Source organism: Oryx dammah, unplaced genomic scaffold, assembly GCF_014754425.2.
Source record: "Oryx dammah isolate SB20612 unplaced genomic scaffold, SCBI_Odam_1.1 HiC_scaffold_10, whole genome shotgun sequence".
Taxonomy (NCBI): Eukaryota; Metazoa; Chordata; class Mammalia; order Artiodactyla; family Bovidae; genus Oryx; species Oryx dammah.
This window is the reverse complement of record NW_024070194.1, coordinates 81,096,063-81,116,063: the sequence shown is the minus strand read 5'-3', so window position 1 is coordinate 81,116,063 and position 20,001 is coordinate 81,096,063. Positions and strand designations below refer to the sequence as shown.

At 40.3% G+C, this 20,001-nt stretch overlaps 1 protein-coding gene across 2 annotated transcripts in view; it reads left to right on the top strand.

The window, feature by feature from the left end:
* Positions 1-20,001, top strand: part of PLCB1 (phospholipase C beta 1) — an 858,386-nt gene that overhangs the window by 710,943 nt on the left and 127,442 nt on the right. For both annotated transcript variants that reach the window (XM_040248321.1, XM_040248322.1), the window contains exons 24-26: positions 8,244-8,376; positions 10,274-10,327; positions 13,773-13,992. In XM_040248321.1, coding sequence (XP_040104255.1) covers positions 8,244-8,376; positions 10,274-10,327; positions 13,773-13,992 — 407 coding nt within the window. The remainder of the gene's footprint in view (positions 1-8,243; positions 8,377-10,273; positions 10,328-13,772; positions 13,993-20,001) is intronic.

Genomic DNA, 20,001 nt, shown 5'->3' with positions numbered 1-20,001 from the left:
TTTGTACACTGCCTGCTAGCCGCCATCGTGTGTATGTGCATGATACAGGTGAAGTGTGTGAGTGGTCTTCACGTCCTTTTAATGTTGAAAGAGAAAGCTATTTGCTAATACTCAAATTTCAGTTATTCCAAGAGGCCTACTTTTTTAGTTTTCTCACCCACGCTCTTATAAGTGAGCTGAAATTTATCTAAAACCATTTAGTTCTTAGTTCTGTGTGTGGCACAGTGGGCATCTTCAATGGGTTTAATTATTCAAGACGAAAAATATCCTATGGTCTGGTGTGAATTTCGGCAGTAAAATAATCCAACAGCAAAAAGTCCAAGGTGGTGCTCTCAAAAAGTTAGAATGTTTAAACTCAATAAGGCATTGGATGTCATTTAAGTTTTCCAAGATGGAAGCTTGACACTTTATCCACTAGTTAAGAATTTGGCACTAATTTTTTTTTTTTTTAAATGACAGTTTTTCATTCTGCCTTAGAGCAAAACTTCTCAAATTTTAATCTGCATACAGATCTTGCTATCATGCAAATTCAGATTTAATAGGTCTGAGTTCTGAGAAGCTTCCAGGTTTGCCGGTGCCGCTGTGGACCATACTTTGAGTAGTAGAGCTCTCAGACTTTAGTGTTATTGTGAATCAGGATCACCTGGATGGCTCCTAGAAACACAGATTACTGGGCCTGCCCCCAGAGTTTCTGGTTCAGCAGATCTGGGATTGACCAAGAACTGGCATTCTGACAAGTTTGCAGCGATGCTAACACTGCCGGTCCAGGGGCCACATGTTGAGAACCACTGGCTTGGAGCCCTACGTCTGTCTCTCAAGCACATGGCTCTCCCCACATGGAATCAAAATGAAATTACAAAGTCAAGAATTCTATGCATTCTCAAGTGTCGTCTGGAAACTGGGAAGGGTGACAGGAAAAACTCTTCTTGGGGAATTGTCCAGAATCTGTTCTTTTTTTGTAATTGGAGGATACTTGTTTCACAATGCTGTGTTGGCTGCTGCCATACAACAATGTGAATCAGCCACAAGCGTACGCATGTCTCCCTTCCACACACCCCATCCCACCCTCTATGTCATCACAGAGCCGAATATGTTCTGTGAGTGATAGGCCATAGTCATTGCCAAATGATTTCACTTAATTAATATGAAAGACACAAAAAAATGAATGTGAAGGGTGGTTGGTCCACGACTTCTTTAAAGGAGAAATCCATGATTTCTGCCTGACTTGAAGAGTTTGTTTCTGCTGATTTCTTTGGAGACTATATCAAAATATTTCTAATAAATTAAATTTGGTAAAAATAGTAACATATGCAACACAAAATACTTAGCAGAGCTATGTCCTGTCACCATTTAATCTCTTAAATAAATTATTGCAACTATGAATTAAATGCAGATTCTCTAACTACAGACAACAGGAACAGCAGCATCTTCATATTTTTCACCTATTGATTTATTCTTTCAAAAAATATCTTTTTATCATAACATTTAAGTGGTTCTTTAATTTCAGGACTCTGTCACTAATACTCCATTTATTGATTATACACGAGAAGGAAACAAACTGGATTTCTTCATGCATTCATTTTAATAAAAGTTGTTTTTTTTTTAACACCGTGTGTCAGTTTCCATACTGGGCAATATAGAGATATAATTATTAGAAAAATCAGATGCTTTTATAGTCCTTACAGTCTGGAGAAAGAAACTGACTTTAATTAAAATTCACACATATGCATGTAACTTGCAGCTGTCACTAAGGCTTCAACAAAGAGATACCTCATGAATGCTGATAATTTCTTTGTATGATGATGACACATATGATGACAAAAACTGAAGTCAACAAATGAATTTACTCAGCTCCTTAAAGCTGTCTTTTGCTTCTGACTCACTCTGGTGGACTCTTAAAAAGATAGGGTCTTTGTCATAACATATTATAAAGATATTTCAAACATGCACTAATATTGACAGAATTATACAAAGAGCGTCCATATATCAATCACCTGGATTCCACAATTCCAATTTTGATGCATTTTCTTTATCACATATATATCCATCTATATGTGGATATATAGATCACATATATAACCCCTCTATTCTTTCACTATTCCATCTGACTTTTGATGCATTTAACAGTAGGCTGCAAATATTAACATACATCATCCCTCAGTGCTTTAGAACACATACATTAGGGTACAGGTTTTAGAAATGTAGGGCAGATACATAATCTAATTTCACTCAGGTACTCTAAACTTAAGATACCAATTGTACAGGTATTTAAGAAAGCTCTTTGTTAAGAGAAAGGCTGGTTTTGATGTAGCCACTTCCACTGCCTGAATTAATCCTGAGTGGACTAGATCTCTACATGGTGAAATTATGAGCCTTGACCTAAATATTCTGGAGACACTAATGACTTTGCCCTTGCCGTTACCCATCTGGCATCCGAATGAAGATAGTATTATCCTAACAATGACATGGAAGGCACTGTGTTTTTTTTAATTTTTTTAATTAATTGATTTATTTTAATTGGAGGCTAATTAATTTTGTATTTTTAGATGACTCAGGCAGAACCCCAACACCACCAATAGCCCAGTCACACATCTGGTATTTGGAAAACCTTTTACTTTAGCATAAGAACCTCCTCACTAAATTCCCTAAATCCTAGTTCTCTATTGCTTCATCGTCAGATCCAATTTTTAATGCCTGGGACTGAAGTCTTTTTAGCTAACATTCCACGTAGCCTTTCCTCCTTCTCTAAAACTTGTGAAAATGGTCTTTCTAGTTATATTTTTTCCTGATCCACTTATGTTATATTTTAAGGTTTTTCTGTTCATATTGGAAATAGGAAGGATAAAAATATTTTTTATAAAATCTTGGCTTTAAAAATATCTACTATTTCATGTTTTGAAAGGAAAATAGTGTAATGCTTCCACTTGGCCACTGGAGCTGTAACTCATTTTTCTCTACTCACCTAAGCAAAATTTAATGCAACTGAAATAAACTTCTGAAACTTCTTTCCTCGAAAATTTAATTGGATCCCAAGAGTCTTACCATTAAATTGAGAAAATATTTCTAGTTCTTTTGTTTCTATTGTAATTTCCAGTGCAATGAGAAAGGATTGCAGGTTTATTTCATTCTAACTCATGAAAAAGAATATTTGGACTGGGGAGAAATAAAGCCACAAGTATTGCCTTCCACTTATGCTTGTGAGTGGAGCAAGAGATCTGGTTTTTGCATTACATCTCATGTGAATTATTAAACCTTTCAATGATATTAGAAATTATAGTATTGTATTGGGGTCCCCCCCAATTCTTGTGTTTAGCTGCTTTATTTAACTCATTTTTAATACACACGATTTTTTAGTGCAACAGAGTAAGCTCTTTGAGAATAACGTTTACATTTATACATCTCTGTATCTCATCAATAGAGTAAGTTACTATTATGGTTGCTTAAGGTGCTCTTATCAGAATAGAGGGTGAACTAATGCAGTAGAAAAACCTAGACTTTAGACTGAAACATATATTCAGACATTAATGCCCCTGTTAACAGTGTGGCTTCCAGCAAGTTACTAATGACTTTTAACAAAGTCTTAATAAAGACACTTACTATGACCAACCTAGATAGCATATTCAAAAGCAGAGACATTACTTTGCCAACAAAGGTCCATCTAGTCAAGGCTATGGTTTTCCCAGTGGTCATGTATGGATGCGAGAGTTGGACTGTGAAGAAAGCTGAGCGCCAAAGAATTGAGGCTTTTGAACTGTGGTGTTGGAGAAGACTCTTGAGAGTCCCTTGGACTGCAAGGAGATCCAACCAGCCCATTCTATAGGAGATCAGTCCTGGGTGTTCTTTGGAAGGAATGATGCTGAAGCTGAAACTCCAATACTTTGGCCACCTCATGCAAAGAGTTGACTCATTGGAAAAGACTCTGATGTTGGGAGGGATTAGGGGCAGGAGGAAGAGGGGACGACAGAGGATGAGATGACTGGATGGCATCACCGACTCGATGGCCGTGAGTTTGAGTGAACTCTGGGAGATGGTGATGGACAGGGAGGCCTGGCGTGCTGTGATTCACGGAATCACAAAGAGTCGGACATGACTGAGCGAATGAACAACTAATCTCTGCCGTCTGATGGAGCTGAGTGACTGCCTTCCCTGCTGGCTGAGATGAAGCTGGCATGTGTGACAGTGTCTGGCACACGCTGATCTACAGTCGCTTCTACGGTCAGTCTTCGTCAGGGAGATGCCAATTCAAATCTGTATATACTGCCCTTCGTTCGCAACATATTTTACGCATCAGCCTGATGCTTATGCCACTATAAATTCTCACTAAGCTTATAATCCGTTTCCAGGAAACCCTAAGAGGTCTCTGACCAGAGTAAGTCTACACAAGGGGCCCCGAGTCCTTAGCGTTCAGTGTTCTGCCCTTTGCTGGCCCCATGAGGAAAGTGGGCGGGGACCGCAGGCAGGTGGCCCCGCCCACTCGGTTTCCAGCCGTCGTGTGGGCCCACAGCTGACTCCGACCGACTGAAATCTGGGCGAGCTCTCTCCTCCGAGCGCAGGGCCCAGGTGCGCAGCTTCTCATTCAAAGGCACTCTGAAGATGAGCTTTGTTTGGCTTCTCGGTGGTTTTAAAATGCGAGACACCTGACAAAAATGCAGTTTTCCAACTTTCCTGGAAGCCCGGGCTGAAAGCAGTCGCTGCTCTAAGCGGCTCCTTCTCTAGGTCTGGGCACAGCCTCGCTTCGGCCTGTGGCATTCCATCTCGTCTGCTTTGCTCGTTTCCATCATTTCTATCAACTGCTTGTTACATGCGAGGGGCCCCACGTGACCCTGGGATTATGTATGCGATGCATCCTGACCTGCCCGGAGCAGGACTCCCGGACCAAGCATTTATCCAGAGCTTGCCCCAAATCCAGCTCCAGGCTTTGACGATCTCTTGATCCTCAGTTGTAACTACAAAATTTTTGTCAGTTATATTTCCTCAACGTTAATCTGCTTTTTTAAAAAAAATCTGTTTATTTTTCAGCTGTGCTGGGTCTTCCTTGTTGCACACGGGCTTTCTCTAGTTGCAAGGGGTGGGGGCTTCGTTTCGTTGTCCTGTGTCTGGGACCCACTTTGGTGGCTTCTCCAGAGCACCGGCTCCTGGGCGCGTGAGCTCAGTCATTGCGGTGCACAGGCTTAGTTGCTCCAAGGAATATGAAATCTTCCTAGATCAGGGATCCAACCAGTGTCCCTTCCATTGCAAGGTGGATTCTTAAGGGAAAGCCAACATGTATCTGCTTTTTACAAAATGTCTTTGAATTCATACATTATTTCAATTTCTGGAATGTAAGGCCTTTGGACACACCCTTGATAAGCAGAGGTTTCAATTTCCTGCATCTCAACTAGAGTTAATGATTGAACTTGATTTCCCAAGGGCACACATCTCCATGGAATACCTGCAAACTGGATGTAGGTGAAATAGCCTTCTGCGTTCATTTTGAATATGCCTCCAGCCTGAGTGCCCCTGACATTCCTCCTAATTGCCAAAAAGCAGCCACACATGATTGCCTTCATGGAAACTGACTTTCCACCACCTCCATTCTTTGCTCCATCAAAACTGTCCTCTTCCCTGTCTTCCTCCAGACGGCTGGTATCAGCCAGCTGTCATACCGGAAAAAATCTAGTTTATTCCCCACATGGTTCCAGAAACCTGCCCGGATATAAATGAGTTCCAGATTGCCCGTGGAACAGAGCACCTTCTGTCCCTACTTCCCAGGTGGCTGAGTTTGATGACTGTGGAGACTCCCTACAACTGGGAGGCGGAAGAGTTTCCCTCACAGTATTCAAGCCAGAGGACAAAGCTGGGGGTAACTTTGCTGATGACCCAGTCCTCTTTCCAGCACTCCCTTTACTTCAGCCCTCTTCTGTGCAATGTAAATACACTTTCTCTGGGAATTTTGTGGTCATACATCTCTGATAGTTCATTCTTCTCAAGTGTCTCCTGCAAACCCAGTGACTACAGGACCAAGGCAGGTAAATGAGTAAGATGGAGTTGTGCTAAAGGAGCAGAAACCCCTCTGTTCTCACCCAGATTGAGATTGCAGGTCCAGTGATGCCTTATATGATTTTTCACGTGAAGTAGGAAATCCATTTTATTAAGGTAAAATCTCCTTCATTTTAAAATCTGGCAACACTTAGTGAGCATTTCTATGCACTCCAGTGGAACCATAATCCTTCAGGTTGCAGTCTCTTGCTGAACAAAAAATATGCAATCCTCTCCTGGGCATCATGATTCTAATGAGAATTTTCCTGATGGATGTAACTGAATAACACAAACACACCAGAACTTCCCCATTCGGAGCAGCTGTCTTTCAGAAGCCAGCGTTCTGTATCATGAGTTCCACAGGCCTAGGTTCTTGCCTCCCTGCCCCATTGTCACCACTGACCCCAGCTCATCTCTTGCATCTCAGCGTCACAGCTCTGAGCAGAGCAGGCTCTGGTAGGTAAACAGGGATTGTTCGTTGAATTAAAATAAGTTCGCCATCCATCACCAAAAGCAGTGTTGGAACATGTTTTAAAGATGCTTTGGGGGACAGATTAAAAGCCACTTGTATGGCAAAACCCATTACAATATTGTAAAGTAATTAGCCTCCAATTAAAATAAATTTCAAAAAAGCCACTTGTTACAATGAGAGTAATTATTTTCATTCTCATCTTACATTTTCTAAAAATGCTATTGTAAGACAACCTGCTTTCTGTAATTACATGACAAAATGTCATAACATTGGACTCCAAATGACTTCTGGCCATTTCCTAATTATATTTTTAATGGTACTATAAAGTAGAGTATTGGGGTAGCCTCATTGTCAGGAAAATCTGCCCTGAACTCAGAAGGTAATTCTGAGAAAAGAATTGTAGAACCCCAGAAAGCACCACTGAGATGGTATATAATTATGGAGGCAACTGTTTTATTAAGATCAACATTTATTCATCAAACATTAAATGTTTGCTCTGCACAGTGCATAGCAGACTAGCTGCTACAGGGAATGCAGTAGAGATTTCATAGAAAGTGAAAGTGAAGTCGCTCAGTTGTGTCTGACTCTCTGTGACCCTGTGGACTGTAGCCTACCAGGCTCCTCCGTCCATGGGATTTTCCAGGCAAGAGTACTGGAGTGAGTTGCCACTGCCTTCTCCAGGAGATCTTCCCCACCCAGGGATCGAACCCAGGTCTCCTACATTTTAGACAGACTGAGCCACCAGGGGAGTCTCGAGATTTCATAGGTGTTAATGTATTTGTTACTATTATTCATTGGTAGTGTTATACAAGCTTAAATGTTTTGTCTCTTTAACATGCACATATATACTCTGTGCCAGGAATTATTCTAAGCACTTTATAAATAGTAACTTATTTGATTCTCTAAACAACATTACAATGTAGATAATATTATGATCCCCAGGACATATTGAGTTGGCCAAAAAGTTTGAGTTTTTTTGTAAGGTGTTTCAAAAAATGCAAATGAACTTTTTGGCCAGTCCAATACATATCCTCATCAATAAACATGGGAAAAATGAGTGGCAGACTGTTAAGTGACTTGCTCAATATCACACCATTAATAAGTGGCAGGGCCTTATAGCCCAGATAAGTCTGACTCTAAAATCAATGCTTATTGGTTACTGCTGCATAACAAATAGTCCTCCAATTTAGTGACTTACAACATCAACTGCTTATTATTGTTCATGAGTCATTTGGTTAGCTGCGCAGTTCTGTTGATCTGGACTAGTCTCAGCTTATCTGAGCTGGACTCACTTAAGTTTCTATGGTCAGCTTGGGGCTGCCTGGTCCAGGATGTCCTTGCCTATGTGACTCAGCTCACCTCCACGTGGATTCTCATGCTCCATGGCTATAGCAGGAGTCTGAGAAAGAGAAGAAATATTTGCACATGGCTTTTCAATCCATTGCTTACATTAAGTTTGCTACTCTTTCATCTGACCAAAGCAGATCACATGCTCAATTCCACTATCGTGTGGGAGGACACACTCAAGGGCCAGAACACAGGAAGGCATAGGTATTGGGCCTTTAATACAATTAACCTACCACAATCATGGTTCAATACCATGCTGTTTTTACCCTGCTTTCCAGTTTCAAATGTGATATTTCAGAGTCCAAATGAGTTGTGGAAATGGCATCAAATGTAACTTTGTGGGTTTCAGAAGGTAACAAAAGAACAGTAAGAAGTGTGGAAAATGAAAATATGTCTATTATGTTAGGCTGATCCTGGGGAAGCACCATCAGAAGCTCCAAGTGAAGCCAGGCCAACTCCAGCAGAAAACGGGGTGAATCACACGACGTCCCTGACACCCAAACCACCTTCCCAGGCTCTGCACAGCCAACCAGCTCCAGGTAAACATTCCAAGAAAAGAGCTGCACTACGTAACCAGCAGCCTCTAGTTTGTCCACACTAAAAGCGGGCAGCATGACTGAGTTAGCATCGTCAGGCGAGGGAGACACATGGGCTTAGGAGGCAGTCCAGAAATGTTTGCTGAGGGATGAATAACAGAAGGAAAGAAGGGAGGGAGGAAAGAAAGAAGGACTCGTAAGTCCTTTCTATGAGACTCGTAAGTGCTCATCTAGCGCTGCTGGTAACTTGTGAAACCAAAACAAAATATCACCCAGATTCCTCATGTCTTTATTTAGTGATGGGTGTTGGTCCATCTGCTGGCAGGGTGTGTGAGGGGTTCTTCAAACACCTCATACTTCCTGCTTTAGAAGTACATTCTTAGTTCTGCTTCACTAAATTAAGTCTCTACCAAGAATTCCTTCCCATCTTTCTCCAACTCACTTTTCACTAATTTTAAGTGCCAACCACGTGCTGAGCACGCTCAGCCGTTCACATGGATTATCTCATTTTACACTCAGACCAGGCCTCTGAGGGCTGATTCCACCATCGTCCCCACAGTACAGATGAATAAACTGCAGTTTTAAATTGCAGAAATAAGTTACTTCTTGAAGGCCACGTTGCTAATGTAGAGTGAAGGCAAAACTGACACCATTCTCCATGATCCTAAAATTCTTCCCTTTAGCTCCTCTGCTCCTACTGAGGCCACTTAAGAAAGGAGATTGTTGAGATTAATAATATTAAGGAGTGACTTAAGTATAAACAAGATGTGATATTTCCAAATGAAGATTTTATGTACCAAATACAAACACTCTGTGTGTTTCTAGAATATGAATAAGTCATTTAAATAGCGAATAATCTTGTGCTTTTGAGAGTAAGAGAAAACTTAGCATTTTAGCATTTGATTTTTTTAACTGGGTGTTTTAGAATCATTTGACTTACAGAATCATTTTTAAAATAACACAGAATCCATTACAAAAATGGATCCCTCTTCTCTGGTGTTAACATCGGTCAGAGTCAGACCAGGAAATTAGCATTGGCATAATGCCTTGAATTAAACCATAGACTTTGAACTTCACCTGCCTTTCACTACTGTCTTTATTTTTCCAGGTTCCAACTCAGGATCCCACACTAAATTAATTGCCATGTGTCCTTAGCCTCTTTGAATCTGCAACAGTCCCTCAGTCTGTTCATTTTTCCATGGCCCGTGCACTTTTAGAGTACTGGTCCGTTATTTTGTAGATGGCCTCTCAATTTGGATTGGCCTGCTGTTTTCTCATAGTTAGACTGGAGGTGTGCGTTTGTGACAGGAACGTCACAGAAGCGATGCTGTTCTCAGAGCATCATGTCAGGAACGCCTGATGTTGCTGTACCTTATGTTGGGTCACTTGATTAAGGTGCCACCTGCCTGATTTCTCCACTTAGAGTTGTACTTTTCCCCTTTATAGTTAATAAATATCTTGGGGGAGAGACTTCAAGACCATGAGACTATCCTGTTTCTCCTTAAACTTTTGACCAGTGACTTTGGCACCCAATTGATCTTGCCTGCAACTTTTTCCCTGCCCGCTGACCTACCAGTGGTCTTTGTAAAAGACCACTTGTCACTCCTGATTTTGCCAGAAGGTGGCAGTAGCATTGTCAAAACCGAATTTGTTGACAGAGTTTTGATTCAAAGTGGAGAGATGTCCTTTCTCTTTATAAATGGAGCATATAGGTTCACATTTAATTTGTTTGACCCAAAATTACAAAATGACATTTCTTAGAATGTTTTCAGGATAATTTTCTTCAGGAATTTGTAATCTGGAATAAAGAAACTTAGAGACCAGAGCCAAACGTTGTTTTACAGGAAGAAGATAATTTTAAAAGTTATAGGAGGCTATTTATTTTGTCTTTTTATTTTAGGTTCTGTAAAGGCACCTGCCAAAACAGAAGATCTTATTCAGAGTGTTTTAACAGGTAAATACCATCTTCCCCTCTATGGATTTAGGCACCTGAATATTACACAGTGTAAGTATTTAGAGGGGAGGAAATTTTATCTTTGAAATATAACATGATTGGTATTTCTTTTCTAAAACCATCTACAGATATATCCTGGTTCAACTCATGTTACATAATGTAATCACAGAGACGTAACCATACTTGGCAGATAGGACCTTATTGATATAAAAAATAACATACTTTCATGTATTTTGGAATCAAGGAATAGTTTCATGTTGGAAATGTGACCCAGTGAACAGGAATGCAGTCTTCCTGAAGTACCCACACAGTAAAGCATGTTTTATAAATGCAGAATATGGACTATTTTTGACCATAGAATGCACAGTGTTTAAGAATGATGATACAGTTTGGAACTACTTTATAGTCAGGAAGTTTCTTAAACTAGTAGGACTAAAATTGGTATGAGCTTTCTTTAATAAAGTGAGCAGTGTGTAGCAGTATGTAGCATGTTGGCCCGATATACAACAGAAATGTACTCCAAAAGCAGAATTACGGGTCAGAAGCCCAAACCGTAAACAACCCAAATATCCATAACCAAGAGAGTGGTTTAGTGACAGAACAAAATAGGATTCATCTGTAGCTGTAAACTACAATTACACAGAACTACATGGATAAAATTTATAAGCATAATGTTGGAGAAGGGAGGACAGGCACAAAAGGGCACATTCTTTATGATCCCAGCTACATAAAGTTCAAAAACAGGCAAAAGTGACTTGTGTCCTTAGAAACAAGGGTTTGGATTCTACATGGAGGGTGGGTGCAAGGGCAAGAGTCACAAAGAGGCCTCTGGAGTCTGATAATATCCTGATTTGGGTCTAGTGGTGGCTATAGAAGCCTGTTCACTTTGTGAAAATTGAAAGGAATGTGTATTTATGATTTCACCAAAATAACACATAAAATATGCATCAAAAATTATTTTAGGGATGTATGAAAAGAAAACATGTGTTTATAGACTTCATTCCATGAGAAACAATAAAATGTTTGCACATAAAACAAGAGAAAAAAATAAATCAGAGCATGATTGCAATATTATTTAAAAATACACAAATGCATAGATGAAAAGTGGGTATTTGTATTGATATATTAGCAGTGATTATATCTGGGTGGTTTGCTTATGAGTGCTATGTATTTCCTTATATAAATGGACATTTTCTTTATGTTCAAGGACATATTCAAAAAGTAGCCTTTTATCCACAGATTTTTTAAAAAATAGTATTTCAGTGGGATTGTTTTTAATCATAAGTTAGAACACCTGGAACCTTGTTCCTAAACTTGCCATAGCTGACACATTGCACATCATTTTTTAAAGAAGTGGGGTTGAATATGTCACCAAAACAGCAGTGATTCCTTAGGATTATAAATTTTAACATAATAAGTCATTATGCAACCATAATGAGTCCACTCGGGCCTGAGGGAAACCGTTAAACAAATGGACCTGTTTCTCTCCCTGGCCTCCTTCTCAAAAGGAATTGAATGTCAGGAGAATAGATGCATTATTAACAGAGAAGCATATTTCAATTCCTTAAAGACCTTAGCATTTAAGAACATAAATTATTACTCTGATATCAGTGTTTATCCACTAGACATTCCATTTTCTATTTAGGTCTGTTGTTATTCATGGCATATATTATATCTGAATCTCTTGACATTGCTAAATATTTATAATAACTTATTTTTGTTCTCGGAAGTGGAAAGTTCACATGAAAGGATTGGAAACATGTGAACTATGACTTAATCTAGGTCTAAATAAATGATAACTCATTGAATTTAAGGCACCATCCATTTTCAGGTATCCCGTTACTCATGGAGTGCCAAAAAGGAAAAGCACCAACCATTTGTGACTATCCATTGACTAAATGATGCATCTTAGTTTTAGAAGTATTCACATATTTTTAAGTGCATATTCTAAATTGATTAAATAAATCAATAAAAAGCAGACTGTTTTAAGATCGAGCTCTGTCACACTAAGTGTTTTCTTACCATTAAATAAAACACTATCTAGTAGTCATGTACCACTAACCTCATGGTGCTTTTGGGCAAATCACAGTAAGGACCTTCCTTCATCTTACTGATTTATACTGGAGCAATGTTGCGAGAAACATAAACCTACCATGTCCATCCTGTGAATAGTGCCCCTGAGAAATGGTGTTCAAGAACCTGTGCAAACATTTGTTAAGCCAGAAACTGTTAAAAAAACTGCATTAATTCTTTCATTTCATCATCACCATAACAACCTTAAGAAATAGACATTGTGTGATCCTTAAAGTGAATCCTTTTGGGGCCCACCCAAGTTGCTTCTACGGTCTGGTGCACTCAGTTCCCAGCTGTAGTGAACGATGGTTGCTAAAAGCTCAGAACTTCCTCTGCTTTTGAAAACTGTCTTCATGGAAGGCACACTGATTGGGAAGAGGGATTTCTCATCTGACAAATATCTAGCTGTTGGGTCGGGTACTGGACCATGCAGCGTGTCTCATTATATCTCTTTGAGCTACTTGTTACACAGTTGTGTCTCTGACAATGCCCTGATGCATTTGATGTTCTAGGCATCAAAGATTTGTATCAAAGCAGGTGTAGTGCTATTTGCAAACATTAGCAAACCACACGGAGAAGGCAATGGCAACCCACTCCAGTACTCTTGCCTGGCAAATCCCATGGATGGAGGAGCCTGGAAGGCTGCAGTCCATGGCGTCGCTAGGAGTCAGACACAACTGAGTGACTTCACTTTCACTTTTCACTTTCATGCATTGAAGAAGGAAATGGCAACCCACTCCAGTGTTCTTACCTGGAGAATCCCAGGGACGAGGGAGCCTGATGGGCTGCCGCCTCTGGGGTCGCACAGAGTTAGACAAGACTGAAGCAACTTAGCAGCAGCAGCAGCAGCAAACCACATGGGAGATGAAGATTGTGTAGGAGGTCTTTCATTAAAAGAAAATTTTCCCCAGCTGAATGGAAGCCCCCTCTCCAGGGAGCTTATGCCTCTCCCACTGACATTGCCAAGCAGGTTGCTTCAAGGTGAAACTGACCCTGTAGTACAGTTCACAGCTGCAGAGCGCCCCCTGGGGTCAGGCAGAAGCAGACCCCGGCCTAGACCGCATCAGCTGCTGCTGTTTCTGTACCTGCTGCCCTCACTCCCCTCCTGAGGGCCCCGCGGTAGATCACACAGAGCCTTGGGCTCTGTTTCTGGGGAACTCTAACGTTTAAAAAACTTACCAGTAAAGAAGCTGAGTCTGAGAAATTTGGTAACATAGTCACAAAGTTAGCAAGCAATAGCCAGCACCCGGGAGCACCGTCAAGCCCTGCCCTCCAGCCGGTGGGCCAGGGTCAGACAGATAACTGCTCAGCAGCCGCGGCTCTGCCCACCCAGCCCTCCCACCCTCTCAGGTCTCATACCCATTTGTTGCAGAAGTAGAAGCGCAGACGATTGAAGAGCTAAAGCAGCAGAAGTCGTTTGTGAAACTTCAAAAGAAGCACTACAAGGAAATGAAGGACCTGGTTAAGAGACACCACAAGAAAACCACCGACCTCATCAAAGAGCACACTACAAAATACAATGAAATCCAGAACGACTACTTGAGAAGGAGAGCAGCTCTGGAAAAGACAGCCAAAAAGGACAATAAGAAAAAGTAAGTTGAATGGGTATTTTTTCTGTGTTTTATAGTATAAAAGAAGAAAGTCATTTGCGTGGATTTTCAATGTTTTTTTTTAATGGACAAACTACAATTTATCTAAATGATTTTCTATTGTTGAACATAAGGGTTGTTTTTTATTATTTGCTATTGCAAGAAATGTAGTGATAAATATGTATGGATAAATCTTTCACATATTCTTAATTATTTTCTTACAATTCTAGAAATGAGATCCCTAGATCAATTTAAAGACTTTTCTGTTTCAGTCTGTAGCTATCAGCAAGATATGAAAGTGCAAACTGATCGAGGAAAAGTTGATGCTTTTAGTATCTTAATCTGCACTTCTTTGTTAAGTTGAATTTTTGGCATATTTATTGTCGATTTATATTTCTTCCTTTGCAAATTGTCATATTGTGGTCTTTACTTGTTTTTTTTTTTTAATTGAAATATAGTTGATGATTTTCACTGTTTTGTACCATGTTTTGGATCTATACCACTGCAAGAAGGAAAGCCACCCAACCCCCTCCCTCTCTCTACAGCTCTGCTGTCCCCTCAGTTTACTTTTGCTTGTGAATTTCTTTATTTGACCAGATTTTGAGACTAGATACACAGGAATTCTACCCTTGAGTTCTAGCCTGTAGGCCCAAGACCAGCTGGTTGACTAGCCATATTGCAGCTGATATACAATGCAGGAGACACAAATTTGATCCCTGGGTCGGCAAGACCCCCTGGAGGAGAGCATGACAACCCATTTCAGTATTCTTGCTGGGAAAATCCCATGGACAGAGGAACCTGATGGGTTACATATGGTCCATGGGTTTGCTAAGATTTGAACATGACTGAAACAAGTGAGCATGCAACTTGCAACCTGGGGGATATGGCATTTTGCTGTGGACTAGAACCTCACTGAAGAGGCAACTGGTCTTATTGAAAAGAGAATCTCTACTACCCTTTGCTGCCCTATCTGAAACCCACAAACCTCTGTCCAGATAATGCCTTTTCAGGGCCTAAACCCCACAGTTCCAGGTACTCAGATAGTTCTGGGGAGAAGCATCTCTCACATATTCACTCAACCAATGGGGGCATAGCAATGAACATGACCTATTCAGTTTTCCATACCCAGTGTGCCTAAGATGGTAATGTGGGAAAATATGAGAGCATAAAAACTGAGTCAGGCAGACTGTACCATTCCTTCCTTTTACTTCCTTACTGATGCCAAGTTAGAGAGAGGTAAGAGGCCTTTTCCAGATTCATCTTGTGACATATGTTTTAACACGTGGTTAACTTTAAAACAATCAAGATCTAGTACATGGGCTTTTAAAATCTGCAAAATCATCATTTTTTTAGGCCTGGAGCAGCCTTAGAAGCCATCTAGGTGAACTGCTGTCAATTCTTCAAGGAGGAATCTGAAAACTAAAGGCTTAACATTTACCCACAGTTACAAACAGTTCAGGCAAAGCTTGGCCTAAAACGTCTCCTGAATTTCTATTTTAGTGCTATATATTTAGTCATTTGTTTATTCCTATATTTATTTACTTATAAGTCATATCATGCAAACTTCCAATAGAATACTGAAGTAACTTATCATAGAAGACATAAAAAAAAATCCTATAAAAGTAGGAAAAAAACCCAAAAAGTACACACATACACATGCACACAGCCTGTCGACCAGTTGCCAGACCTGCTGCCTAGCGCGTGAGTCACTAGCCACAAACAGTGACACACTGTAATTAAAGTGTTTTTCAAGTACAAGATACACACCAGAATTCAAAGACTTCACTAAAAAACTCATGTTTTTAAATTAACATATATTGATTTTCCTTTAATTCTATTCTGAAGTGATCAAGCTATGCAAAATACATTATTAAAATTTATTTTACGCATTTCTTTTTTCTTCTTAAGATAGCTATGTCAAAAAAATCAAATACATGGCCCATATTATATTTCAACTGGACAGCACTAACCTTTTAATGTAACTTCTGTCCTTGAACCCTGAAGTTAGCTCTTAGCTTCTGAGAAAAGGAAATATGGGTTAGATAATTCTCCTTATCTGGTTAAAGGAAACTTGTTTTCTTTTCTAAGAGGAAGAAACATTTTCCTTGTATCACTAATAAATTACAAAGAAAAAGATTCAATGCATCTCTTGGATCATATGCAGGCAACATTAGGCAACAGGGAATAATGTCTTCAACCTTGTTTTTGAGGATGATGCAGAAACATCATCCCTTGGTTATTTTTCTATACTTTCTTTCAACAAACGAACAAAAATTCTTAAGCATCTAGCATCAGAAAATACATCAGAAGAAACTTTTTCCAAGAGGCAAAGCCACTGAGATCTGATTATGTTTGTCCATCTCCCTATGATACATGTAATAATCGTGAGAATACCTCAGAGTAATAAATGGACATAATGTCCATAAAATCCCACTAACTTCCTTTGTGTTTAGAAAGTATAGTTATTTTCAAAAAATATATTAATGTGTGTGTGTGCTGTGCTTAGTCACTCAGTCGTGTCCGACTCTTTGTGATCCCACCAGGCTCCTCTGTCCATGGGGACTCTCCAGGCAAAAACACTGGAGTTGGTTGCTATGCCCTCCTCCAGGGCATCTCTGCAACCTAGGGGTTGAACCCAGGTCTCCCACAGTGCAGGCAACTCTTTACCATCTGAGCCATCAGGGAAGCTCAGGGAAAGATATAAGCATCTGAATGCAGAGTTCCAAAGAATAGCAAGAAGAGATAAGAAAGCCTTCCTCAGCGATCAATAGAAAGAAATAGAGGAAAACAACAGAATGGGAAAGACTAGAGATCTCTTCAAGAAAATTAGAGATACCAAGGGAACATTTCATGCAAACATGGGCTCGATAAAGGACAGAAATGGTATGGACTTCACAGAAGCAGAAGATATTAAGAAGAGGTGGCAAGAATACACAGAAGAACTGTACAAAAAAGATCTTCACGACAAAGATAATCACAGTGGTATTATGATCGTTCACCTAGAGCCAGACATTCTGGAATGTGAAGTCAAGTGGGGCTTAGAAACCATCACTATGAACAAAGCTAGTGGAGGTGATGGCATTCCAGTTGAGCTATTTTAAAATCTGAAAGATGATGCTGTGAAAGTGCTGCGCTCAATATGCCAGCAAATTTGGAAAACTCAGCAGTGGCCACAGGACTGGAAAAGGTCAGTTTTCATTCCAGTCCCAAAGAAAGGCAATGCCAAAGGCTGCTCAAACTACTGTACAATTGCTCTCATCTCACATGCCAATAAAGTAATGTTCAAAATTCTCCAAGCCAGGCTTCAGCAATACATGAACCGTGAACTTCCAGATGTGCAAGCTGGTTTTCAAAAAGGCAGAGGAACCAGAGATCAAATTGCCAACATCCATTGGATCACTGAAAAAGCAAGAGAGTTCCAGAAAAAAATCTATTTCTGCTTTATCGACTATGCCAAAGCCTTTGACTGTGTGGATCACAATAAACTGTGGAAAATTCTGAAAGAGATGGGAATACCAGACCACCTGACCTGCTTCTTGAGAAATCTGTATGCAGGTCAGGAAGCAACAGTTAGAACTGGACATGGAACAACAGACTGGTTGCAAATAGGAAAAGGAGTACGTCAAGGCTGTATATTGTCACCCTGCTTATTTAACTTCTACGCAGAGAACATCATGAGAAACGCTGGACTGGAAGAAGCACAAGCTGGAATCAAGATTGCTGGGAGAAATATCAATAACCTCAGATATGCAGATGACACCACCCTTATGGCAGAAAGTAAAGAAGAACTAAAAAGCCTCTTGATAAAAGTGAAAGAGGAGAGTGAAAAAGTTGGCTTAAAGCTCAATATTCAGAAAACGAAGATCATGGCATCCGGTCCTATCACCTCATGGGAAATAGATGCGGAAACAGTGGAAACAGTGTCAGACTTTATCTTTTTGGGCTCCAAAATCACTGCAGATGGTGACTGCAGCCATGAAATTAAAAGACGCTTACTCCTTGGAAGAAAAGTTATGAGCAACCTAGATAGCATATTGAAAAGCAGAGACAATACTTTGCCAACAAAGGTCCATTTAGTCAAGGCTATGGTTTTTCCAGTGGTCAGGTATGGATGTGACAGTTGGACTGTGAAGAAGGCTGAACGCTGAAGAATTGATGCTTTTAAACTGTGGTGTTGGAGAAGACTCTTGAGAGTCCCTTGGACTGCAAGGAGATCCAACCAGTCCATTCTGAAGGAGATCAACCCTGGGATTTCTTTGGAAGGAATGATGCTAAAGCTGAAACTCCAATACTTTGGCCACCTCATGCAAAGAGTTGACTCATTGGAAAAGACTCTGATGCTGGGAGGGATTGGGGGCAGGAGGAGAAGGGGACGACAGAGGATGAGATGGCTGGATGGCATCACTGACTCGATGGACATGAGTTTGAGTCAACTCCGGGAGATGGTGATGGACAGGGAGGCCTGGCGTGCTGCAATTCATGGGGGTCACAAAGAGTCAAACACAACTGAGTGACTGAACTGAACTGAACTGAACTGAACTGAATATGTAATGGGCTTATTCTTTTCAAATGAATTAATAATACATTTCAGATGTATTTTTTATTGAGGTAACATTGGTTTATAAGTTTCATGTGTACAATATTATATTAGATTAGTTTCTTATTCAAATACCCGTCATCTCAACTGAGCTTTCACCTAATGCAAAGAGCAGATCATCAAAGACAGTTTCCATCGGGCACTGTGTTGTTCCCAGAGCATAGACTGCAGTTTCTAGATGGCTGTCCTATGGCAAGGATCACTGCCGCTCCCTCATACTGTGTCCTCAGAAAAACTGCCTCACTGAACCTGTTTCCTCAGATGCAAACTGGAGGAGGTTGTGCCTTCTAGTTGGCTTATTGTGAAAACCAGAAGCCAAGCAGAGCATCTCTGTTACCTGCTGAGTGGTCACAAAATGTTACCCTGGTGCCTCTGCTGTGGTGGCTGTCACTCATTCAAGCATCACCTTTCTGTTCTGGCTGCACCAATTTCCTGCTACAGAAGATGACAAATGCATCTCATGTTTGTGCCAGGACAGAGGCCACCCCACCAACACTCTGATGCTGATAAATAGACTTATATTCGTGCAGAATAGAGGGCCACTTCAGTGCTGCCATGCGAAGCCAATGTTTAGATCTTTGAGGGAATTCTGAATGCTTTATTTGACAAATTAGGATCTTAACACTAGCTTCTACCAACTGCTTCTCCATATGGCACTATTGTGTTGGCCTAATTCAAAGAGAAAGCAAGAGGAATCAGTACCAGCTGATCCAAGAAACCTCTTCCACTTGGTCACAAGTGAAAGCACAGAGACAGAATCTGATGTTCTGGGTGGTTTTTCCTGCAGAGGTTTCTATGTAAATTAAAAGAACAGACCTGCTCTTAGTACTGTTTCCAACACTGCCTCTCTTTCTATTTGACCTAAAGAAGTAAGAGCACAAAATTGGAAGGAACCACACTATATACTTTAGCACAATAATATGTTAGTGAGAATTGCTTTGTTTTGTTTCAACATTAGTCCTAAACTTCTAAATATCTGTGTAATTCTCTATGAATAACTCAAAGGAACTCCCCTTGCACAGAGTGTGAGCTCTTGACAAATATATTATAATGAACTCAATTCATCCTCCTTTCTCTTGGAACCAAAGTGACATTTGGGTGGAGATATCAATGAAGTTGGTTCAGCTCCCAGAGAAAACTGTGTTAATGACAAATCTTTGCTGTTAAAAGATGTCAAGAAACAGAACATGTCAGGTGGGAGTGTTGCTGTGCCGTCTGCATATGCTCTCTGTTGTCAGTCTGCATCATTCGAAAGCAAAATTCAGCACCTTTTTAACTTCCCCGACAGCATTATCAATGCTGTATGGGAGAAACGTATAGGAAATGCATAGAAGAGACGTAGCTGGGAATTGCGTTATACATTCTATGTTAAAAAAACAAAAGCCTCAAAAAGTCCTTATTAGACATTGTTTTTC